Consider the following 25,706-nt stretch of genomic DNA (forward strand, 5'->3'; position numbering starts at 1 on the left):
AAGTGGCGTAATTGATTTATGACTCGAGCGGAGAGAACAGAGTGAAGAAGCCCCTTAAATCCCGTCGCCGCCTAGATAATCTCTTACTCTTGCGTCTGCCTTTAGCTTTAGAATTTCTTCCGGTCCGGAGGAATGAATTATCCTTCGAAACTTTGAATAGCGCCGACACAAAAGGTCGTCTCGGGGCGTTTCGTACATGTACCGTTCGTTCCTTATCAAAATGGTAACGAGTGTCCGGGAATTTTAGAAACGCTAGTCTCGTCCGTCTGTCCGGTCCGAGTTCGTCCTCTTTGTGTCGCTGGGCAGCAACAGCCGGCACCGAAGCTCATTTGACATATTTGCTCATTTGAGCCGCAATTAACCGCTGCCAGCTGACCGTGTCATCATCTCGTGAATCGTCAGGAACATTTTCCCGCTCGTCATCCGACTGTCCCATCGTCGTTTTTATTTTAAAACAAAACAATGCAGACCCTGTAATAAGAAGAAAAAGGGCGACATTTCCCTCCTAGTTTTGCTGGAATAAACGAGCCGCTTTGATACTTTCACGGCGCGTCAATTCGGACGAAAGGCCGTCACGATATGAGCCGCAATATCACCTGATCTCACTCATCGCACGTCGACTCTGATGGACGTATGTAGATATTAAGCCCAGCCAGCAGACACCGGTGTCGTCGACGGCCGACACTTGTCGTCCATTCCGCCGAATGCATTTCAATTTCAGACAGACTTGAACGAGGTTGAAAGGAAATTCGAGTTTCATCTTGTCGGCTAGACGCTTTTTAAATTTCCGCACTTTTCCGATCCGAGGTGAGATGGAACTTGTTTTATCTACCGTCTCTTTTGCATCCATTTTTTGATCTGGTTTGATTCCTTCCAAAATATGGACCCCGTCACCTTCCTGTGGCGTGATGACGTGACTTCGTATCTATGCGTTACGTGAAATTGGAAAAACACAGACGAAAGTTACGCGCAGAATTCTATTTTTCGCTTTGTACGAAAGCCTGTTTGTTGTTTTCATTTTGTAACTTTCTCCTCCGTGACGGATATTTCTCTAAAGTAGAAACGGCAGCAGCAACGAAGAGGAGGCTGCATTGGCCCGAGCGGATGCAAGTTGCTCAGAGATGTGCATCGCTCCAGATTCGGTCGGGATTGTTGTAGGAATTTAATGCGACGGGCGAGTCGGAGCCATTATAGATGCGCGGATGATGGAAATGAAATCCCGGCTCGACTAACGAACATGTTTAGAGCTTGACAACAGTTCTACTTCCACACATGTTATCGCCCCCCCAAAAAACGAGTTTTCATTTTTGCTCTTCTTTTTCCACTTTTTTGGGGGGTTTTTCTTGTCCATTTTTCTCTCGATCCTCTTCCAGCTCGACGTTAGAAATGAATAAGCCCCTCAAACCGTCAGTTTCTCTCTTTGCGTGTGCTCGGATTGACTGGTCGCCCGCTAAAGTTGACGACACGCAAATGACAAAAAACGCAAGTGACGGGCGACGAAGACGAGCGGAATCAATAAGGCGGAACGCGGAAGAGAAAAAAGATAACTAGGACCGTTCGTCTATAGTTACTACACTTGGTCTCTTCTTTTTTTCCGTCTATCTTTAATAAAAGTAAAAAGACCATCCGTTTTTGCGTCGGAGGGAGGAAAAAAGTTTGGCCAGGGGGAAAGAAGAAGCAACCTGACTATAGGCGCATAGAAGATAAATCCCCCCCTGAAAAGTGTGTATCAATAACAATGCGCCATTCGTTTTGTTAATCAGAAGGCATCCGGTTTTATTTTTTCCCCTTACCCCGTTAGATTATTTGTTGTTGCACCCAAGCGGCAAGGAAAAGAAAAGAAATATTTACCATTCCCAGTCCGGACTGAATGATCCGGACGACAATGGAAATGTGGAGCTGCTGGGCTGAAAAGACGTTTGAAATCTTGCCAAGTCACGATAACTGTGTCACACCCATCACCACCACCACCACCACTACTTATTTATCCCCCCCACCACCGTGCCAGTGCATCCCAACATCGTCCTATTTGAAATTAAGGAAAACCCTTTTCTGTTGTTCTTTCGTCGGATTGTTGACAGCCACACTGTCAAATCGAAAAGAAAACGACGACGACACACAGACAGTGTCCGGGTGGGTCGGAAATGTCTGAAAAGCGGCGGCTGCTGGAGGTGGCACAACTTTTGTGTTTGAATTCAAACAAGACAAACATTTTTTGAAGCAAAGGTCCAAATCTTTTTCTTTTCCTTTTTCCTTCCGGATCCTTGACACTTTTGACGTGCGTCACAAATGCGAGGCGAACGATATTGTTCTGTAGGCTATGTATATTCACGCCAAGAAGCAGTAGCAGAAGAAGGTTATTACAGAATAGGCTGGAAACTAGATTAGAGCTCGAGTCTTTTGTCTTCACGCCGTCAGTCTCGTGCAGTCGGCTCCCAGCTTTTTGAAATGTGTAAACGAAAAAGCAGATGAATATCAAATGTCAACGTATGTGGACGTACACGCCGTAAATATGATAAAACAGTTGTTGTCTTTTCTCTTTTCCTATTTCCCTTCAATTTCGCCATTTTCGTGTCCCGCCCGTATTTTTTGGGCTTTTCTCTCTCTCCCGTTTTGATGGAGTTTGCACGGCGTATCAAGGGGGGAGGTCTATATTACGGAGCAACGAGTATTGAATGTATGCAAATGCGCCTGCTGGAAGGGGGGGTTATACCTTGCTGTTTCTATATAAAGACAACGCTCATGTGAATAAAAAAGCTGAGCGGGAGGGAAGAAGAAGAAGATAAAACAAGTCGTCGAATTGGGGCAGCAAAGAAAAGAAGGATGACTTTGGCTGTCACTTGGCATCAGAGAAAAAAGGAAGGAGACGATAAATGGTACAGGCAATTGAAAATCCAATTGCTTGGTCCACTGTTTTACATTTTATATTTAACCAGCAGAGAACACACGGAAGTCTATAAGGAAATGAAATAAGAAACAAAAAAGGGGGGTAAATGGAATGGAGTCTTGTGCATTCTTGCACTACAGACGCTAGTTGTATGTATATGGCCCCGATAGCAGAGAGGGTGCTGGTGCTGGTGCTTCTTTGACTTGTTTGTGTTCCCATAGCATTCCGGCAACGACGTTTATACAATAGCACAAGGAGTTGTCTTGGCTCCTTCTCTCCTCTCGTCGGCACTTGAACAATTTACAACTGAAAGATCAAACGCATGGTGCACATTATTTATTTTGTCGGCAACTCTCCACTGCTCGGCTGTTTGTGTAGAGCAGCACGTCTCTATACGCGCACACTCTACACACGTCGTCTCGAGACTTTCTCTTTAATGTCAATCAGCCAAAGTGACTCGCCAAATTCCCATAGAATGACGAATGGAGCGCCAAACAAATTCAACTCTACAGTTAAAGGGAGAGAAGGCGTGGGAGTCGTTAGATTATTCATCATCATCATCAGTTCGTCATCAACGCTTGAGATTTCTTATTTCTTTAAACTCCCGCGACTCTTGTTTTCTACTAAACCGGCAACGCAACCCCCCCACCATTATGTAGAACGCCAGAGTTGGCCGGGTTGTTGGCCTGACAGGAATTCCACGACGGAAAATAAAAAAGGGAGGATCTGGAGGCCCGTCTGACACGTGCTGAAATCGGGAATACGCCGGATTGGATGTCGTCTGTGTATGCGGATGGGTAGACAGGAAATAACCGTAGCTCTTGATCACATCAGTTGGGCTGCTGGATAAACGTGATCTCCTGTCTGCTGCTCTGCGCTATAAAGTAATAGAGATGTAGGCTAACCTAACCTTTTAGATATCTGATATGAGTAAATTTCCACGGATTCAACTTTGACGACAACAAAGTCAATTGTATTTCTTGATTTATTTATTGCATATGCCAGCAGAGAGAAAAGTGGTGTGTAGTTGCAGTTTCACATCACGACAGGCGCTGCTATATAAAAGATTCAGCGCATGCCGCATGTGGTGGTGGTAGAGTATAGACACACATCGACCAGAGGAGGTAGACACACACAGTCAGTCTTCGTCCAATCTAATCATTTTGCTTGGATCAATCTTCACATTCGAACTTTTTTTTACTTTTGCCCGGACTTTCTGTTCTTTCTTTGACCGCCCTCGCCGTCTGCTTCTTTGATGTTTCTCTGATGGATTGTATCTACATAATAACAGCCAACGTGAATACTCGAATAATAAGACAGCGCGGTGTCCGTTTCTTTTTCATTCACGCCCAGCCAAAAGCTTTTGATTTATTCATCAAGACACGCATCACACAGTCGGTCCACGCGCCACTTGAATCTGTAATTAATTCGAAATAATAGAAAAAGATGACACGGAGACCAAATTTCTGTTTCAATTTTTTTGAAGGGGGTCGACCATTTCCGTCTCCCCTTGTCCATTCCTTAGTTGAAACGCGGGCGCATTACGAGTGCTCGCTACGGGGCGGACACAGTCAAGTAGACGAGAATAAGGAGCCGAAGAAGAGAAGGACTCGGGTCGCTTTGCAGAGATGTCCCCCGTATTTTATTTGTCAACTTGCCGGTCGAGATCTGCGTGGGTTCCCACTGATTCGCTGCGCAAGCGCATGCGGTCCGACGGACAAGAAAAAAGAGCCGCCCAGCACAGCAGACACAGACTGAGCGACGGTCGTCGACAGGCTGGCAAAACACTCCAGCCCGACAACCATTCCGGGAGCTCTTTTCACTCACTCCGCATCTCTTCTTCTCATCAAACCCACCCCACGAAAAAATATTTTTCCAGTCAAGAAAAAGAAAATAAGCGGCGATTAATTTGGTTTACACCGTTTTTAGATTCGGACAGGCCGCTGTTGGATGCTCCAGATGTAGTGTGTCGTCCGTTTCTTTATTGGGGCGCCAATCGTGTTTGATTTGTTTGTGCAAATTTGAATCCAAGACCGTAACAGTGATGATTGAAACACTCTGGAGAAATGGGAGTGGTGCTGCCTCTGTAATATTGTCACGGTGCGAAACCAATTAGGGTCCACAGTAGTAGTGCGTCGTTGATATTTTCTGTCGAGTGTCTTCGGAACTGTCGCAATCTCGGTCTTGTTCGACCGGAATTTCCGCCAATCGGAGCACCTGGCTCCCATCAATCGCCAAAAGGTATTGTGTGTAGACTTGGAGGCAGGCGACCTTTGAGCAAAAGTGTCACTCATCTTCTTTTTTATTAACTATTCAACCGTGGATGATTTCAGCATCAGCGTGCTGTCGCCATCGAGCGTCTGATTTCCATCGTCAATGCCTTGATGTCTTTTCATTTCTCTTTTTTCTCACCGTTGTTGGGCATCGTCTATTCGCTTTCAGACGTGTCTCACCAAAATCAGATGACGTGAATGATGAATCACAGGTGGAGAAACTCCTGAGACCCAACTTGTCGCGTGATTCAGACATCTGCACTCGTTTTTGGCCAGGTCCCGATGTTTGTCTACGACAAACATATTTTTCGTCTTTTTGATTATTTATGATGTGGACGCGCTGACAGGGGCTTTTTTGTTTGTTTGTTTATTGATGAATAGCCAGTCTGAGCGGGTAGAAGTTGTCGATCATGTGCATGTGCACCTCACCGACAATCGTGTAGTTGCGTTAGTTCTCTGCGTGATTAATCCACACAAGTCTTTGCTCGCTCTCATATTTTCGACACTCGATTGAATTAATGTCTGATGGGATAATTTGAAACTTGCGACCCCAGTCCGGTGGTAGTCTACATTGTCTCTCTCTTCGATAGGAGCTACTTCAATCAATTGCCGATGCGATGCATCGTCATTCCTTAATGATTTGATACATCAGAGTGATGAAGATGATTGACAGATGCTGATGCATAGATGCTGTTAATCAAATTTGATGGGCTATTTCTTTTTTCTTGTTCCTTTTCCATTAAACGTCTTTAGAGTGTGCTATAGACTGTATACTACAATGTTGTTTTTGCTTGTAGACATTCTTGTTCTTCCGTTCTCCACCCTATAACACGCTTCGATAGGCTCTATATAGTCTACTATACCATATAGATCCCTCCTCCCTCTAGTGGTATTCAGTGCAGCCAAGGATTTTTGCTCTTGTCGTTCGGGACTTCCGTTCACCATTTCTCCTCAACGTTGCGAAACACAACACACACAAAAAAAAAACTTGTTTACCGGATGAATTTTTTTTCTCTTTCCTTCCCGTCTGATTATAAGAGAGGATCGTTGCTGGATGCCGACACTATCACATATGGCGCGTGTGTGCAGAGGTGCGGCTGGATCAATCCTGCCACACTCTAGACGGAAAAAAGAAAAGAAAAGAGTCGAGTCTCAAAGTCTCCTCCTTTTATCCATTGGCTTGTGATTCTTCTTCATTACATTTTGTTTCTTCCAGCTTCGATGATCCTACTTCTTCTTCCATCTTCTTCCTTTTTTTTCGATCTCCGGCCTTCTTTGCTTCCGGTCCCGCAATCTTTTTTTGCGGGAGCCCCCGCGGGGAAGCCTCTTGGCGGAGCAAGTCTATCAGGCTCACGGGTTGTCAGGTTGATCCATCGGCATCGATCCGTTGGTTGGGCGGACCCAATACTAGACGAGAGAATGACTCCTGTATAGTATACTGATCTAGCGCATTGGATTTTCTTTTTCCTGCTGCTGTTGGATTGGAAAAGAAAAAGCGAGAGATATTTACCGACTTCATTTATACCGACCCAAGTTCTCCAACCGGATTTCTCTTCCTGGCCATCAGCTATAGGGTGACCGGTGACTGTGTATCACAACAAAAAAACGGATCTTTCAGTAGTAACCGGAATTTGTGCTCTAGTTGGATCAACATTTGTCAAGTTGCTCCAACGGTTTTCCATCAGGATGCGCAATTTCCTCACTTTTCCCTGTGCATACATCAAGGGATTCTCATCCAGCAGCAGCCCAGCAGCTTATCTATTTGTCCATGTCGGATCGTGTGTCCGGTGACCTAGATATTTCCTCACGATTCTTTTGTTTTTTCCCGATAACGTCGAGCTTTCTTTTTTGCCAATACTAGTCGAATCGAACCTGAAATTTCACTTTAAACATGGACGTCATTTTATAACAGTTAACTTTTATTCAACGAGCCCATGTATGTTTCATTATAGATACTGATTGACGCCAGTGTGCATTAGCTGTTAAACTTCTTAGACCGTTACGTCTTAAAAATTTGCAGCGACTTGATTGGATGTAGACTGGGCTTCTTTAATCCTGTCGCATTCTGTATAGGCTGTATAGCATCAGGTGTGTGTGTTTTGCAAATTATTCTTAGATTTATTTTTTACTTCCTTGTTCCCTTCGTCCTCGTTCATCATCTCCGGCCCAACGAGTGGAATATATATTCAGTTTAGATTTTTTGTTTTTCGGGCGGGAGCGAAGGATTCCATCTCGTCTGGATCTATAAATACAAGTTCGAGTGAAACGTAAAGCCGGAAGAAACTAAAGAAAGAGGATGGGAAATAAAATAGAATTTGGCGCAGCATTCTTCACCCGCAGACAACAATGAATTATGTAGAGACAGATCAAATCGATCGGGCAGAGTTTGCACAATCCCGCAGGCAAATCCTTGTTTTTTGGTTAGAACTGCAGTCTGAGGAGTCTGTCTGCGCAAATCAGCTGGGCGAATACTATATGCAGCTGCTAACCTACCGAGCTGCGTATTAGCAATGCGATCCGTATTAAAGTTGCAAGTTATTTCTACTCTGCTCCGTGTCAACTATCCGCAAACAAGGCAAACGCACTAGTGGAGCATTTGTGACAGCCTCGGGATGGGACAACTTTGCCAGCTGCGCACTCTGATTTGATGTAATGAAAACAGGTGGCATCCTGCTTTGTGACAGGCCAATGCTGGATCACAATAAATCTTTGTCGCAGTAGAAACTTGGGTGAAGAATTGCGACAGTTTCTTTGACTCTACACAGTTTTCAGGGGAGTCTCTTCTATTGGTGTTCAAGGTCAAAAAGGTTGCTTTAAATTAATATATGTAGAATAGGTACTACCTTGTGCAAATTCGAATTATTCGATTACCCTCTCTCGATTACCGCCTTTTAATATTCAAATACCAGAGTGTGTGAATATTTCGTCAGTAAACGTTGCCATTCGAAAATGCGAAAATGTCATTAATATTAATTTACTAAAAAAAAACTGTATTTTCAGGAAATAAAATACAAAAAAAACACCAGTTAAATTTAAATTTAAATACATTTAAAATATAAATATTAGTTACGGGATTATTTGGAAATTTTGCCAACAAAGAACAAACAGCATGGTCGAAGATAGTTATTGTCAGCTGTCGTGCAGACGAACCACGAATTGGCAGTTTTCGTGAGATGTGCAAACAGTGCAATGGCGTGGTTGTTAAACTCTTTACTGCAGGAGAACTGCAATTTCTTCTTCTATCGAAAAGCCAGCTAGTTGTCCGGTAATAATCAATTTTATCTTAAAATCTGTGCATGTTTGTTTGTCGTGTTTCAAACCTAGCGTGATCGTAAATTTATTTAAATGGGGCGTTTGGCCGTTTGCTCAGAAATGGCGGGAGATATGGCTCAAGTTAGGCTACTTGAAGACGAGTTTCTTGCACATTTTTTAACTTAAATCCACTTAAAACGAATTCTATTGTGGTGATGTTGTGTTTGCTCAGAGCTACTTCATAAAGCAAAGGTAGGCTACTTGATCTAAACTGATGACGGGTTACCTACAACTTGCCTACATCAATGTCCAACAATTCTCATTGACCGATTCCCTAGAACTGACATGGGTTGTTGCAGTATATGGCTGTTTGTAATAATTTGAACTCTTGTACACCAGATCGTCTTTTATTTACATTCTGGGTATGTCATGTTTGCTTTCCCAAGAAATAGGGTTGGTTTTCGATCGCTGGTATCGAACGTGGTAACACGACTCGCTCTATCCACCACGTGGCAATTACTAGTCTAGTGCTTTCATTAAAAGATACAGAGCTTTTGGAGGAGCTAATGATATCAAACCGATGATGATACTGTTATTTGATTCCAGTCGAATGAAACATTCTGACGTCAAAGTTGTCAAATTTTCATTGGGGGGCGACATGTACCCTCATAAATTTAAAGTTTACTTTCCTCGTGGCGGCCAGTCAAACATTGACGTTCTTCTGCGACACACCGCAACTTTTGACTGTCCATGGCAATCGAGGTCGACCTTTTGCATATTTGAAAAAGACCAAAACGATCTCCGTTCCAGGAATTGAATATTTGGTCTCTCTCTCTCTCTCTGTTTCTATGCATATCCGCTTCGTGCAGGCTTTCATTGATTCTTTTAATCCACTTTGGTCCCTCCCCCGTTTGTATTATACAGGCCCATTCAATCGCCTATATACTGGCATTGCTCTATTTGACCGGTAGAAGGAGAAGCCCACTGTGCAACTTTTGAATCCTCTTCTCATAGACTCGTCACTTGTGCCATGTTTACCGGAATAGTCTTTCCTTTATTTTTTCCCTTCTTTCCCTAGTTGTGTGTTGTGGGATTCACGGAATGTCGAAAGAAGAATAGGGTGACGGGGTGCAGTCACGGCTATCGGTCGAGACTATGCAGGAAGAAGATTCCAGTCCTAAATTTTTGAGTGGTATAGAGTCAGTTTTGTTGGAATTTATGAAAGCTGGATCGAATCGAAATGCTTGAATTGTTCATAGGCACATCCGCACAGTCTTTTCATTCTCTAGCTGCGCATTTTTAATCCATCGTTCTCCCCCCCATCGTCTACTAACTAAAACACTGAATTTCAATCCTTTGTTCAATAGATGATGATGATTTAAAATCCTATATGTGGATCTCTTTCTCCTTTGCGTTTTCCACCCCGGCCAACTGAAATCAACCGCAAGTCGAGCGGCAAATAGGAACATCTCTGATTATACACGACGACGACGGCGGGGGGAAAACGTTGAACGGCGATAAAGAATAATCCAATGAGAGAAAAGAGATGGGCGGTGTAGGGCAACGGCAGTGGCTTAGGGACGTCATCCTCAGCACACGACGCTTGTCTGTTTAGAGACTAGAAAAAGTAAAGCTCTAGTATAGATAGGGCTAGCTTCTCTTTTGGGTTGAAATGAGAGCCAGCCAAAGTCAAACTCTTTTTCATCCACTTGGTATTCATGATTCACGAGGTGACGTTGGCTTCTTTGGCGTCTTCTCACTTCGGTATACTTCGCGTTCAATTTTGCTTTGCCCCCTCCAGTCGCACTAGTTTCCCCGCGAGTTTTGATTTCCTTCTTTTTGCCTTTTTTTTTTTAAAAGAGAAGAAACCTTGTTTTTTGCGAATTGAATATTCCAATGAGTGTGTATTCATTACTTCTGGGAAGAGGGTTCATACAACACTCATCAAAATTGATGATTGAAGCTTATTTTTGTTATCTTAGCTCGGTGGCGTCCCCTGCAGCCAGCCTGCAGCCTGTTTCTCACTACACTTGCGGATGCTGGGTGTCGTAGGAACTCGTTAATATGTAAGCTATACGGGTTGGGTCTCAATAGGCCTCAATTTGGGGAGACTGACAATTTCAAACAGCAGCGCTTCTGATTGTCTGGTTGCCTAGCGAATCCTTTCATCTCGATCGCGGAGAATCTAATTAACTTGAAGAAGAAGAAGGGAAAATGAAAAAAATTTGAAACCGACGAGTACAGCAGCACTGGTGTACTAACTACTTTCGTATACCCAAAATAATAGCAAGTAGAGTACTGCTGCTGCTGGTTGTGCAATGGCAGACGCAGCCGGAAGAAGAAGAAAAAGCGGAGTCGGAAGCAGTGGGAGGGAAAGGCATCAAAGAATCGATACTATAGTCAACTTGTTTTATAATAAGAGAAGAGGAGGCAAAGAAGCTAAGGCTTTATAGTTGGGAAAACGGAGCTCAAGTTGCCCTTTGCGTACTGCTGGATGGGGCCGTTCGTTTGTTATGCTTTCTGGGAGGGAAAGACATGCTGAAGTGGAAACTCGGGCGTCTAGTGTCTCTATTTTGTTTGACTTTATTTGTATTGTAGTCCCTCCCCATTTCCTGCCCACTAGAGAATCCAGCAACAGCTAAGAAAAAGGGGGGCAGTAGAGCCCAAGTAAAACATAAAGACCCGAGTGAAGGTTCTTCTACCCAGAGACGCTTCATCTCGGCCTAATAAACGGCCCAGGATGGCAGAGAGATATATGAGGTAAAGGGGGGGGGGAGAGCTCACAAAAGAGTCTAGAACTCACGCAACAAATTGACTTGACTTGTTTCATTCGCCCGGCCCTCCTCCCACATTCGTTTTGTCTTTTTTCTCTTGCCATTTTTTCGTTTTTGGACGGTAATGGAGTTTCAACTCGAGCACGTTTCCCCTAGAACAAACAACAATTTGTCTTTCATCGGTACAGTGTTATATTGTTAAGTTGATGCGCCGTAATTGTTTTTTTTTTTCTATTTGTCGGGATCGTTTGATTTGAATGCAGCTTATTCACGGTACATTGCATAGCTCTATACAGCTATAGTATGTATAGTGGGTATAGAGCAGAGGCTACTATGTCACTCATTGAGCCTCCTTCCGGGAATTTTTGTTTCTTTTTGGTTGAGAAATGTGCAAATTGATGGAAAGCGGAGAGGATATGTATATAGATGTGCCAGTGAGAGTGTGAAACTCTTGATAACGGTATAAAAGAAAAAGAAAAAATCGTTTTGAGCACGGGCATGAATAATGTATATGAATGATATTCCACAGTCATTTCCCTTTCCGGGACTCTCTCTGGTAGATCCTTTCCCATTCGCTTCTATTTTTCAAACAACAATTTATTGTGATATTGTTATTGGCTGCTTTTATTCTATTGACGTGAAAAATTTTGTCGCCCAAGAAAAAATGTCGAACGAGAAAAGAGAGAGATTGTAAAGCGGCCGAAAACGTTCGTGCGGGTGTTCTCCGGGTATATCGAATGGTGGGAGGCAGTGGGCCGATTCCGCCTCTCCCTAATTGGATTAAACCGATATCCCGTAATAACGTTCAGTCTCCCGTTTGCAACCTATTCATCACACAAATACTAAAGCGCAGCCCCCCTTACTCCCTCCTCACGTTGTACAAAAGGGGCCGACTGGCTGGACGAACTCGTCGTTCCCGGGCCCCCGACGATTAGTCGTCTTCTGCCCACTTCGTCCTCTTTGTGCGTCTAGTCCAACAGTTAAGGCCGCGTGTGTGTGTGTCCTGTGTCTATACTTAATATTATGTCCAAAGTGGATAAGTAACGTGTGATGTTAGACTGCCGGCTCAGTGGATCGGCTAATTATTTCTCCATGGGCAGAGTCGCTAGACGTGGCCGAACAATATCGAGTGCTGTGCGGGCAGGAGCAGCTCTGCTCTATTGTATCATCGAAATGACTTTGCAGTGGAGGGGGACCGTCAATCGCCATCGATGCAAACTAAACCGCCCATATCGATCTCTCATTGAAGTACAGTAGTAGCAGCAGCGAGTCTCTTGGTGATGAATTTCATCTCATACCGCCATCGTCCTCCTCCAAACAAAACATGGGCCGGATGAGTAAAGCTTCCGCCGAAGTGATGGAAGCGGTTGGGCGACGAGAGAAGTTGAGAGAAGATTACAAACCCCCCCCCCCCCCCTTGCTGTGCAGGCGCCATCCACATATAGATATAGAGAGACTACTATTCTCTCTGCTTTGTATACATTTGCCGGTGATTATTCGATCGGCGGGAGCTGCAGACATCCCAAGGTTCTTTGCTCGTTCGTTTCTCGCTGGGTTGATGAGGACGGGTGGGATGATAAATTGAGAAAAGACGTGAAGCGAGCGCGGAAGCAAGAAAAGGAAAAGAGAAAAAACCAAGTAGGAAGTCGTGAGAGAATCACCCAGCCGCTATATTCATTGTGCACGCCATGTACTGTCATGAAAATGCGGCGAAATCTATACAGTTAGACTTGCTCTGCGATATTTCATTATACGTTGTTCCTTTTGATGCTCGTACTAGATTGGCAGGCCCTACTTGAATGCACTTGCATTTGACTAGATGACGGCGCGAAATTTCAATGTCACGATGTACGTACCGCGGTGAGTTGGCATCAACTTGTCAGTCGCATCGACCAATTTTCTATTACAATGTCGTCTAGACGACCATTATCGAGTTGCTTTCTCGGTTAACACACACGCATCAGAAGAAATCCTTGCGGAAAGAAAAGGGATCAGCTAGATATGGACAGGGAGTCGCACAAGGATCAGCTGGACAAACTCGTCAAAAAAGAGAAAAGAGTCTTAGACAATAGAGGAGGGCCACCAAAGAGCAGCAGAGTGGGGATCTAAGACGTGGAAATGACTTGGAAGTGGACGGACGATCGGGAGACAAGAAGCAAACAAGCGACAATCAAAAAAAGGAAGAAAAAAGGAAAGAAAGGAATTTATTTGGATACTGTAGCGGCCGCTGGCTGACTGGCGATATAGGGGACACTTAAGAGCGGTTTTTATTGAGGGAGCGGATTTGGGGTCGATCTCGGTGCCACCGATTGGCAATCAAAATGCCCCGATGGGATTACGTATTCCAACCGGGGGGGAGGAGTGAGAATGGCCTGGGAGGGTGTGGATAGGACAAGATAGTAAAGTAACAACCCCTACGTATATATCTACCAAAGAGAAAAGATGGGGGGGCTTCCTCAATGGAAGGAAATAGAGCTTCCGGATACATCAAGCGGACACGATTTCTCGATTTCATTCCACTTTCAAGTCCAGCGAGGTGAACATGCGCCCCCCCCCCTTCCTCCTCTCCCGTGTGTATCCTGTTTACTGTCTACTCTTATCCTCTGTAAATAAACACACAAAAGACACGAAACGCACAATAACGCCCAGCCGGAATGAAATGAAGAAGGCGATCCAGCTCGCCCATAACGCACTGGATGTCCTTCTCTTCTCGGATCTTTTATATTTGCGCGCTGCTGTGTCATTTCAAAAGTGAATGACGCCCAGCAGCTCAAAGTGTTTGTTTGTTTCCCCAACGGCCCAGCTAGTCCATCTCCCCCCACTCGCTTCTTATCCGTCGACCAGTGGGTTCTGTGGATATTGAGTTGCATTCGTGACCAACTCTCCTTCATCTCTTTGTGACAGGTTTTTCATCCAATCGACCCGGGCCGCTCTAGACTCTCTATATGCGTCGATTCTCTCTCTTATTGCTCTTTCCCCATCCGCATCCCGATTGGCTGATGTGTGTAACCGGCGAAGGAAAAATCGATGGCCGGAAGAGAATGGATCACGTTTAAGGGCCAACGACTAGATGCGGTGAATTTGATGACAAGTCGACTTTGTTAATATCACTCGCGGACTTTTCATCTTCGTTCTTTGCATTTTTGTCTTCGGTCGTTGTTCCCCTCCTTTTGTAAAAGATCTGGCGTCATTCAGTTCACGCCGATCAAAAGGAATATCTCGAATAGCCAGATAATCTTTTTTTTTTCGTGAAAATTCTTCTCTTTTTTTAAATTTCAATTGCGGTTACGGCACGATTTTTCTTCTTTCATTCATTTCGATTATTCAATATGTGGCGTACACGTAAGATGGCGCTCGTATTCCATCGAAAAAGAAAGAATTTTTTTTTTTCAAAAGTAATAACCCGAGGGAATATTAAAGGAAAGTTTCGAGTTGCGTTCGCATTTACAAGTGGGCGAACTACATGATCCTTGTGGAACCCCCTCAGAATTTACTATTGTTTCCTAATCAAAATCTCCGAAAGAAGGAATCGTATGATCCGTTTCGAGCCAGCGTTGTTGGATCGATCCTTCTTTTTAAAACAAACTAAAAAGTTCGACATCCAAGAAAGATCATCGTCATCACTTTCCCGTAGAAATACACCTGCGCACGACGCCTCCACAAGTGGGAGATGGCAGGACCATCATAATTGAACGAGATGACTCTAACAAAAAGGTGATAGCCCCCCTCTCTTTCCTCTTAACTTTGCAACAAAAACGACGAAAGAACAAAAGGAGGGGTGAAAGATATATATATCCAAGAGAAAAGAAAATAAATAAAGCTAACGAGCTTGTGAGTGCTCTAGCCCCAAGAGTAGGACCCTGCCCCCCTTCGTCGAGTGGAAAAGCTTTTTGGCTGGGGTGTATATTATAGAGCGGCATGTGTCTTGTCTTTTATATTATTATTACCTTTGTTTGATGATTAGGAGGAGACTCTCTCGACTCTGGAGAGGTGATGAAGTGTCAATCCTTTCTCTCTCTTCCGTCACGCTCTATGGATGGCGGCCTCCGCATATACAGGCATCAAGATCAAACAGCGTGCAGCCTAGGTTTCCCGCATCATGGCCACACCCTTGTTTTCAACACTTGAGCTCCCTGGTGATGCCAAATCAAAGGGAGTCGACCGTAGAGCGAGAGAAAGAAGAAGAACGTGGCCAGCACCTTTAGAAAAAAAGAGTCCACATTTCTTCTTTTTCTCGTGATTAAATTATTACACGGGGGGGGGGGGGTCCGCGCCCAGTGTATATTTAGACACATCTCCGGAGAGACGGGCGATGAAACAAAGGCGGCCACAAGCGACTCGTAAAGTATTCCCAGTTATACACAGCTGAGGAGAGAGGGGCTGTATATACGTCATCCAGGATCTCTTTTCGACATTCAAATCCACCCGTGCCTGTCTTGATATCGTTCTCATTTGCGCCAAAATTATATTCCAACTTACAACTTTAGTCGTCTCCTCCTTCTCTGGTCCCGTTGGAAATTCTCGTTTCATCAATGCGATGACTTGTAGAGGTTCTTGAAAGAGTTAATCCTTATCCATTTCCTTCTTTCCGGGGAGAATAAGACGGAGGAAAAATAAGAAGATGGAACAAGCAATTTCAGTTTCTCCAGTGGGGGAAGGTTTCCTTGACAATCTATGACGCGGTAGGCTCACAATGACGTACTTTAGACTTGGAGTAGATAATATCCAGCCGCGCCAGTTAAGCGACTCGAGACTCTTTGAATGACGAGAGTTTGATGGTTCCCACATCAATCCGCTCTGACGTGCTCTACAAATCTTGAATCGAAAACAATAGGCCTATATTTGAGAATTGTTGGCGCGGCACATTGGAACGCTTCATCCATGTGCGCCCGCAACTATGTCGAATTCGAATAACTGTTTGATTCTCAACCATCAAATGTGACTTGATTGGCTCTTTTCTTTGAACAGAGATGAGTTTCCGGCCCAGTGACAGCAGCTTATCAGGCGGTGGCAGGTGCTGCGACATGATGGGACGCCGGCCGTCGCACGGCCATCATCTCTGGCCTGAGCACAACCGCCACTGGCGAACGTCATCTTCGATCCTTTTCCTCGTGTCCAGTCTACTGATCCTGGCGATCGCCAACGCTCACCAACAACTTCCGACAGCAGCCGGTACGTCTATTTTGTTTTTTTTTCCAACTTTGATGGCAGTTACGTCAGTTATGTGTGTAAGGTTGTGGGGGGGTATTATACTGGGGACGGACGCCGGTGAATGCGGAATCCTTTCAAGTTGAGCCGACGGCCAGTAAACTTTGGTTTTTAGAGCAAAGAAGAAGAAGAAGAAGTAGCAGCAAGTTAATTAACGCAAAAAGCTTCTCATGCAGTCCAGTTTGTCTGTAGATAATGTATAGGTTATATTCGTTGAACTGGGTGGCCTTTGTCATAAATCGACTGCGCTAGAAATTCGCCAGTAGGCGGTAGGGCGGCGGCCATTGTGTGTGTGTCCGACTGGCAACTTTTTTCTCGCTGCTCGCTCTCTCACAGATCTTGTGATGAAAGAGTTGTGCTGGATGGGAAATGGTTATTCAATAGCAATCAAATTCACCTAGTAGCTGCTCCCGCCACGGGCCGCTCAATTGCGGCCTCCGGGAAAAGAAGGAAAAAGTTTTGAATAGAAACGAGGATTGGAAGGGGGAACGTGGTTTCCTTTTTGCTCCATCAGACATTCAGGACACGAAAGGGCGGTTCAACTTGGTCATATTTATATAATAAAGGATCGCGTCGAGGAGGCCATCTTTTGCAGCGATATGTATATATCGGCGCGCTTCATTATTATGCACAACTGAATAATCAAATTTCTTCTTTTTTGTTTTTTTTTCTTCTCCGCCCGTGTCTTTGTGTTGGTGACTGCTGGGCACACGCACCAAAAAAGGTTACGCGGAACGAACGGACGAGGTGATGGAAGGCGGACGGGAGCTGTTGGTTGGCGGCACAACTGGCCGGCAACCAGGAGCAGCTGCTGCCTCAGGAGAGACGCAAAGTAGTCGATTACCATCGGACATGGTTGATGTCGTCGTTGGCCGGGGTCGACGGCTGGGCCAGCCGAAAGGAGCAGCCGCATCGAGAGAGCGGATGGAAGGCGGAGTTGAACACCAACCACCACTGCTGCTGCATCGAAGGGGTCGTCAAGCAGCGCCCGAGTCGACGGAAATGTTGTCGTCAAGCCGGATCGACCACGCCGATGTAATTTGCCTTTTTTTCTTTTTCATTTTTTCGGTGAGGAGGGGTGTAGAATTCCGGAGGCAGCGGAAAACGAGCCAAGGGATGAAAGGGTTATTCCATCACGGGCAAATATTTGGTATAATACTACCACTACACATGGGAGAATGGGGTTGGGGAGGGGGATGTATACGGCCAGCAATATAACGGGCGTGGAATATAGACGATTGTCTTTCCTTCCGCCATTGCCGTTTTCGCCGGTCGATGACTTGTTAGGGTCATTTCTATTCGATATTGTCCGCTTTACAGAGCCTGCCATGGCGGCCAAGAGCCGATAGAAAAATGGGAGGAGTCTTAATAGAGTTTAAAATATCGACCCGGGTAGAAATTTTCCTCTTTTTTTGTCCCCCTTCTCGGAGCTTGCGAATGACATTATTATCAAAATCCTTTTGATCCTCTCTCCCCCCCCCTTTTTTTCGGGGGGAATTATTTATTGGTGTATTCACTTTTTTCTTCTTCTTTTTTTTTGTTTGTGAAAAGATCGGGACGATCATGCTGGACGCCAAGTATCCGCTGTCGGGTTTCGACGACGTCAACTTTGACGACAGTGGTGGAGGCATTGGGCCGTTAAGTGGCCTGGACGAGTCGGAAATAGGGCGGCGACTGGGCGGAGGATCGTTGCTGCACTATCAGGCGACCGTTACGACACCGGCCACCACTTCTCATTCGGCGAATAAAGGCGACGAAAGTGAATCGGAAGCGGCTTTCTCGGGCGCTCTTGAAACCAACGTGACGGCCAGTCTCGGCCAAACGGCGTTTCTCCGGTGTCGACTCAAGAACTCGAAGCATCAAGTGAGTCCATTTATTATTAACCTTATGTAACTCTTGTCATCAGCTAAACTGTTATCGTCATCATGGACGTGGTCGACGTTACCCCGGCAAGCAATTTAGTTGTTGGTCCAGGTATATTAGACTAGAAATGTGAATCCTTTACGCACTGCCGTCGACTGTTATCGCTGCCGCTCTGCGTTTGAATTATTGGCTGGGGTTCACCGGTCCGTGAGTGTATGTTTAATCCGCCAAAAGTTGAAGGGCGGGACTACTACAGGGATGTCGGATTTATTCCCAACTTCTTTTAATGATTCAACAGCAGCTACTGCCCGTTTCGCGCAGACTTGGAATGCCATCAAATGTAATTCCAGGGTCAAGCGAAAATGGACTTGATTAAACTTATCTTTTTTTTTCTTACTAGAGGAAGGTTGTTTGGGACATCGATTACATTGGGTGTGTGTGGGGGAATTAAGGAGTATATGGCGAGGCAACGCCCTCGGTCGGTTGGCACATAGCAACAACCCAACCAGTTGATTAAAGGAGAAAGAAAAAGAAAAAGAAAATAATTCCATCGACGAAAAAATGTGGGTGCTATACAATACTAACACGCCTCTTGTTTAGCACCGGTTTTCCAAGCAGTCCAATCGCAACCGCCCAAGTTAAGTCTCCAAGTCTGTTTATGTCATTGGCACAGAGAGAACGACAAAGCAGGCGTCAAGTTAAATAAAGAAAAAAAGGGGGGCGAATTCAATCTCATTACTTACTACACCGAAAACAAGAAGAAAAAATCCCACTGCGCCACCCAGAGTCATTACTCTATAGTATACATGCCCGTCGTGGTGGTGGTGGTGGTGATGGTTTTTCTGCGTGGGTCTTTGCCGTATAGACGTGGAGGAGAAAACATGTCAAAAGTCAAGTGCGGTGTGAGTCTGGGCCACATAAATGAAGCAATTCAAGCGACGTTGAGCTTTCTCTCTCGATTCCCCCGACGCCGACGTTAAAATAACAATTATGATTCTCGATTATTTTTTCGGAAAAAACGCACAACTCGACTGACAGATTGAACCCGCGCTAGAATGAGAGAGAGTGAGAGCGACGGAATCGAATTACGTCGTTGCGCAAACAATTCCGCGTCGGCGATTACATGCGCTAAGCTAATTAGAAAGGAAGTTGCTAGTACGAAAGAAACATTAATTTTCTTTATTATTATTTTTTCATCCTCGCTCTTTAGTAAATGAAAGTAAATTTAGTTTATGATGTTGATATTTGCCAGAATATTTCGATGTTGTTTTTTCTCGGCGCCGGGGTTATAATATTTGTTTGTTCAATAATATGCGGTGCAGCAGAGAGTGAGGCCGTGTAAGTGCAGCAGCAGCAGCAGACTAGTAGCAGAGGCTCTCGAGCGAGACTTTAACCCAGTTAGAAATCGGGCGTTGCGGATAGGCCTAAAAGGCGACACTCGTGACGACATGTTTGCGGGTGTAAGTGCGCGTGTAACATCTCCAAGGAGAACATCAGTCCCCCCTGGCGATGTTTTGCAGGTTTTGAACCGTCGCCTCCCGAGCTGCAGCTGTATAGAAAGAGAGAGACTTTATCGATCAGGATCCGCCGGAGCATGTTTTGCTATAAAGCAGTCTCCCTGGATATATAGTACTATAGACGTACTACTCTTTTTCCTTTTTTCTTTCTTTTTTGGAGTTTGGCTTGATGGGTTGGATGGACAAACAAGTTGAGTTTTGTATCCAGCACTGGAAGCGCTGTGCGCTATTTGATAGTAATCGAGTCAATTCTCCAATCGAATCCAATTGTTTCAGGCCGTTGTGTTGCACCGTGGGCGTTGAGTAGGGGATTGCTCTGACTCTACAGGCTAAAGATAAAAGATTAAGAGACGCCAAAAGAATGACGGACGAACGAAAAATAAAGCTATTGCATCTACCGTTTGTCATCGTTCAAAGTGCTCCTATTTTTCGTCTTTATCCTCGAATGGCATCGACGAGGTCCGTCGCTCGTCGACTGGCTCCGCATTCACCGTCGTCTCTTCCGTATCCACAATGTCAACCACTACAATAATCAACATGTCGGGAATCACGGGGACAAGAGCCAACGGACTCGTCGCGAGTGCATTCCTTCGACGCTGGCCATTGTAGCGGACATTCTATTGAAGCCGGGCGTATACTATATAATATCGGATCCAGCTTCCGTCTTCCGTCCCCGTGCTCAAGACCCCAATATTCCACGTGCCTTTTTCCCTCTCGGTGAGACTGCCAAAGTAATTGGGTAAGAGCCCAGCGCGTATAGAGACGGGTCTATTCCATTCCGACTCGTAACCGAATGAATTCTTGATGGAGGCGGCGCAATAAGTAGCCAAGTTGTCGTCATACGTCGCCACGAGTATCGCCCCCTCATTATAAACGATGTTGTTGCTGCTGCTGCTGCTGCTTTTCCCTTCGTTTGCGTAACTGATGCGGAAGAAAAAGGAAAGAAAAAGAAAAAAACGCTCCCGCCGCAAGTGGGCACCAGCGAAAGGCGTCCTTTAACTGATGGCCGTGTCATATGGCCAGGATCGCACCATCAATCCCGCCCCAGCGTGTGTGTGTGTTGCTGCTGCTGTTTATTTGACTGAAAATTGAAGAGAAAAGAAGGAAAAAATAATATTAGAAGGAATACTTCCAAGTTTTTTCTTTTCTTTTTATTCCCTCTCGGTGATGGTTTATAAAAAGCTTTTAGATGCCATCGGCCAGAATAGGCAACTCTCTTCTATAACCAAGCTGATGCATTTTAAAGACCAGTAAAGGAGGATATACAGCACACCGATGCTTCCCACTGATAAACTAGCATCTCTCCCATCGAATGTCTTATTCATTTGAAAATCTTTTTTTAGAAATAAATGCGGGAGGTGAATTTATTTTTGAATTCTTGAATTTTATCGATCGCCTTTCGCCAAACGACCAGCTAGAAATAGCTCCATTTCCTTTACTGCACGAATGTTTCTTTTTCAACTTTTTTAAACTTGCCGCCAAGGGTGTCAATCACTTCCGTGTTCTCTTAACAATTGTACACAGTCTAGATTCTTCTCTCCTAACGAAATTGTGTGTTGCTTAGGTGACTTGGATTCGCATCCGCGACTGGCACATTCTGACCTCGGGTCTTCTAACTTACACGGCGGACGCTCGGTTCCGGATCAAGCACACGGAAAACACGGAAGCCTCCGAGTGGACGCTGGAAATCAAATTCCTGCAGAAACGCGACGAAGGAACTTATTACTGCCAGGTATTTCGTATTTCGACAATGACGTCTTGTGTTTCACTTTGGTCGTCTGTCACAGTCCGCCAGTTTCAATTTCTATTAGAGTCAAACAACTTTACAAAACAAGTTGAATAATTATCTAGACGTAACATACCCAGCTCGCTCAATTCAAGTCAAGGATGACGGGAGGGAATTAATAATTAGAATGTAATTAATGAACGTACACTATAACCTTTAGTTCCGTTAATTCATTTGTCTGAATCTGATGTAAAATGGGTTATATCAAAGAATTGGGGCTGGAATAAATAACAAAGGAGACGACATGTTTAAAGGGGGTGATGATTACGCCTTCAGGTTTGTGTTAGTTAGTCGCGTTGCGATGGGCGACGGAGTGAACGTCAAATAGAGTCGGCCTCTTTTCTCAAACACAAAAGCCGAGGGCTAATTAATTAAAAGAGAGTTCAGCTTTTCAGACTCTCGTTGCAAAACAGCCCGTGGAGGGGGAAGTTCGTCATTCAGCTACTTTTTGATTGAATATTTTCTTTTTCTTTCCCTCTTTAAGAAAACATGTCGAATAATTGCCAGTTTTCGTAATAAAAATCCCAGCTAAAAGTGACTTTTTTTTGGCCATTCACGAAAAAAAAAATTACCATATTTGTTGTGTGTGTGTGTAGCTCCGACTGCGCAATATCGCAACATTTCCATGGGAATGATTGGAATATGTGATGTTCGGATTTGATTTTAACATCGTCACTTGGTCTAACGTAACATTTCTTTCTTTTTTTCTTCACCCTTTTCTCGTTTGACTCCTGTGGGAAATTGCAGATCCCAACCAGGACGGGCGCAGTGGTGCATGCCTTCCATTTGCACATCGCCAGTCCTCAGGCTGTCATCCTCGGCGGACAAGTTTCCCATGTCGACATCCACACGCCTTCGCTGACACTAGTCTGCATCGTCGACAATGTAAATATATACTACTACTAATAAATAGATTGCGCGCACATAATCCCGCCGAGCAGCTCTGGTGCATTTGCCACCTTTGCCAGCACATACATAATCAGACCCCGAGTTTGATGGCATCGCCGTGATTATTTCCCTCAGGGTTAATGCCTATAGTCTTGTCAAATGTTTTTACCTGGAAGTCAACGACACGATGTTGACCTTTCTTTTCCTTCCAACGGTCCTATCGAGCGCGGATATCATTAGCGAGATAAAAAAATGGAGGAAGATCTTTTTATTTTATTTTTCTAGGTCGTTGTCGTTGTTCGGAGCGATCTCGTCATTTCGTAGTTGTTTAGCGTCTAATAGGCCCAACTTGGTCCTGCTGATGGCACAACACAACTGTCTCCGCCCTCGTCGTCGTCGCATCCAGGAGGAAGTTGACAGCTCAACTGATGGAGGGCCCTTTCTTGTAGCTTAAAGATGTCAACCGAGATATCAGTATTTATATCGCTCTATACGCCCACGACACAAGAGAGATGTAGGACTCGTTTATCACTCTCAAAATAACGATCCCCTCCACCATTTAGACGGTGCTTTTCTTTCAGTTGTTGCGGCGAGGCAAGTCCCAGGAGCGAATCCAAAAAGTCTTCGCCGCTTATTTATTCCTCTTTTCCTTGGATATTTCTCACACAGCTATAATGGACTACCTTACATCGCCCCAGAGAGATAGCCTGGTTCTAGTTGTTGGATTAGGTAGTATTGGACTGGGCTCGGCGTTGGAAAACGGGACAAGTTTTTTTTGTTTATTTTGTTTCGGCGTTCCAATTCCGAATGGCGCGGCGGGGGATAATAATTTGTGTGTTGCCGCGCTATAAGGCGCCGGAATTCCTTATTAAGATTTATCACACACATATCGGACCGTGCCCAATGAAAGTGTATAGACTAAAAGCGTGGGGGAAAGAGAAAGAGAATGAGACTAGTTTCAATCAGCGTCGCCCAGCGATAAGTCCGCCCCCAAACCCGAAACAAATGCAGTCCCTATAACTCCAAAAAGAGATAAGGACTTGTGCGAATGATTGAAGTGAAAAGAGAGAGGCGCCCTATAAATCAGGCCCCGTTGAACACACGAACCAACCAAAGTGTACACAATTTTCACCTTTTCGGCTTTGAAATTGTTGTTGCTGTTGTTGGTGGAGTGGAACACTCTCTCCTTCTGCTTAGTATTGATCTTTAGTTTGCTTAGGATTACAGCGACGTCACGACCGTTCTCCTTTTTATTTAAAAAAAACTAACATCCATTTGGTCGAAACGAAATTCCAGCAGACGTGGAGGAGGAAAAACAAAATAATATTTTTACAACTTTTCTCCAAATTTGTGTCGGCCTCTTTCTTGTAAGCCACACGACCAAATAGAGATCTAGCATACATTTTTTACATTGAATGGAACAAGGAGAAGAAGAAGAGGACTATATCAATAAAAAGAAAGGAGGTACAAGACCGTAAACGAGAATATTCAAACCTACTTTGCTGGCGTCCTTTTAAGAAATAACAAAACACGGACCCAAACGGCGCAGGGAGACGTTTTCCAATCTCACGCCAATTAATTTGTGGTTAAGGAGAGCCGCGTTGCCGTGCGGAACTATAGGATCCAGCGTATATATATACTACCCCCGACTGTGTCCCGGCCGTTCTCCGCGTTCTATACTGTCAATTGAATAGAAACTGAACGTCCTTACTCCTCCCATTCTGAGAAAAAGACGAAGAAACAAGGGAGGAACAAATCAAAAACAAATTCAAACTCTCTCTCTCCTCGTTTTCGTTCCACGTGCCGCCAGACCACCCGCATTTCTCTCTACTTTTTTTAACCAAAAAAACAGAAAAACAATTTTTCTTAATTTATGTCGGTGACATTTTTCGTGGGCCGGATTCTATCGTCATCTCTCACGGTTTATTTCAGAGTTTTTCTTTTTCCGTATCACAAAAAATGTTACGGAAATGTTTCCACTAAACATCACACGCATCGATGCCAATTGCGCAGAGTTATTTCTTCCTTTCTACTCTGCCAAGAAGAAAAAAGGAAAGATAAAAAAATGTGAAGTCGAAGAAAACAAGATCCTGGGTGGGCAAACTTTGGCTAGATCAATATTATTCAACGGGTTTTTTTTTTGGCATGTGTGTATAAGACAATAAATATCGCGCCCGGGTTTATTTACGATTTTTTTTTTTAAATCTTTGGGCCGAGGGTTTACATACGTCTGTATAAACCATTGGAGCTTAGAAGGAGTTGAAGGGGCCCTTCTTTCTTCGACAGCTATATATCGGCCCCGCCGAAAAATCGCTCACCACTTTTCTTCTTGTTTTTTATTCCCCCTCTGCTGCTGGAAGGAGGGTTTGTTTTGGCTTGACAATTGCATCCTACCAACACAGACATTTTCAAACGTCAGAGTGATCTGGCAGAGGCAGCGGCGCAACGGGCCGGCAAACAAAGTGCCGACAATCTACATGAATGCATAGTCTTCTCGCTTAAATATAGTAGTATGCCAAAAACATGGGGCTCGACATTTCGACGATTTTTTAGACATTTCATCATATGTTTCGTCCATTGACGTACTTTGTTTTTCAACTCTGCATGATCCTTTTGAAACCGGAACAAGTCATTCATGTTTATTAGAGGAAAAAAGGAGAAATGTCGTTTCTATTTCCATCCGTTGATAATTCAAACCCGCTCAGATTTACATATGAAACGCAAGTGGGCTGCTGCTCAGACTGTATCATATTCGTTCTAACTTGAATCTTTCTTTATTTCTCCTGTAGACTCCGGATCCCCCGCAAGTGATATTCTGGTATCACAACGGGACTCTGCTGAAGGACGGCAAATATCCGGAGATGGGCGTAGGCGGACCCGGCGGAGGCTCTGGATTGATCAGCTCCCACCTAACGCTGACACCGTCGAGGACCATGTCCATGCTGACAATTCACGAAATCCAACACATCCACTCTGGGAACTACACGTGCCGGGCTCCCAACGCCGAGCCCGACACCACCCAACTTTTCGTCACGCAGCGTAAATATATATACTAAATCAAGATTAACTATAGAGCTAGACTATATACTATGTATATATATATACATCGTCGACACAGCTAGAGAGTTGTTTCTCTTTTCTTTCCCTTATTGAGAGAAAGAAAAAGGGAAAAAGAAAGAAGTTGTTACAACTTTCGCTCTCTGCTCTATAACCTTGGGTCGTTGTCGTCGTCGTAGATGTAGCTCTCGATGGGGGTCA

At 44.6% G+C, this 25,706-nt stretch overlaps 1 protein-coding gene across 5 annotated transcripts in view; it reads left to right on the forward strand.

Moving 5' to 3' along the window:
* The window catches only part of LOC124190212, a 30,511-nt gene that overhangs the window by 2,827 nt on the left and 1,978 nt on the right, over window positions 1–25,706 (forward strand). For 2 of the 5 annotated variants that reach the window (XM_046582789.1, XM_046582788.1), the window contains exons 4-9: window positions 16,155–16,358; window positions 17,119–17,429; window positions 17,946–18,257; window positions 21,339–21,506; window positions 22,308–22,445; window positions 25,238–25,487. In XM_046582789.1, coding sequence (XP_046438745.1) covers window positions 16,155–16,358; window positions 17,119–17,429; window positions 17,946–18,257; window positions 21,339–21,506; window positions 22,308–22,445; window positions 25,238–25,487 — 1,383 coding nt within the window. Of the gene's footprint in view, window positions 1–4,657; window positions 5,129–8,330; window positions 8,426–16,154; window positions 16,359–17,118; window positions 17,430–17,945; window positions 18,258–21,338; window positions 21,507–22,307; window positions 22,446–25,237; window positions 25,488–25,706 lie in introns of those variants that run through there. The other 3 variants (XM_046582791.1, XM_046582790.1, XM_046582792.1) reach the window with 3 other exon arrangements.

The sequence above is a fragment of the Daphnia pulex genome, chromosome 3 (genome assembly GCF_021134715.1).
Source record: "Daphnia pulex isolate KAP4 chromosome 3, ASM2113471v1".
NCBI lineage: Eukaryota > Metazoa > Arthropoda > Branchiopoda > Diplostraca > Daphniidae > Daphnia > Daphnia pulex.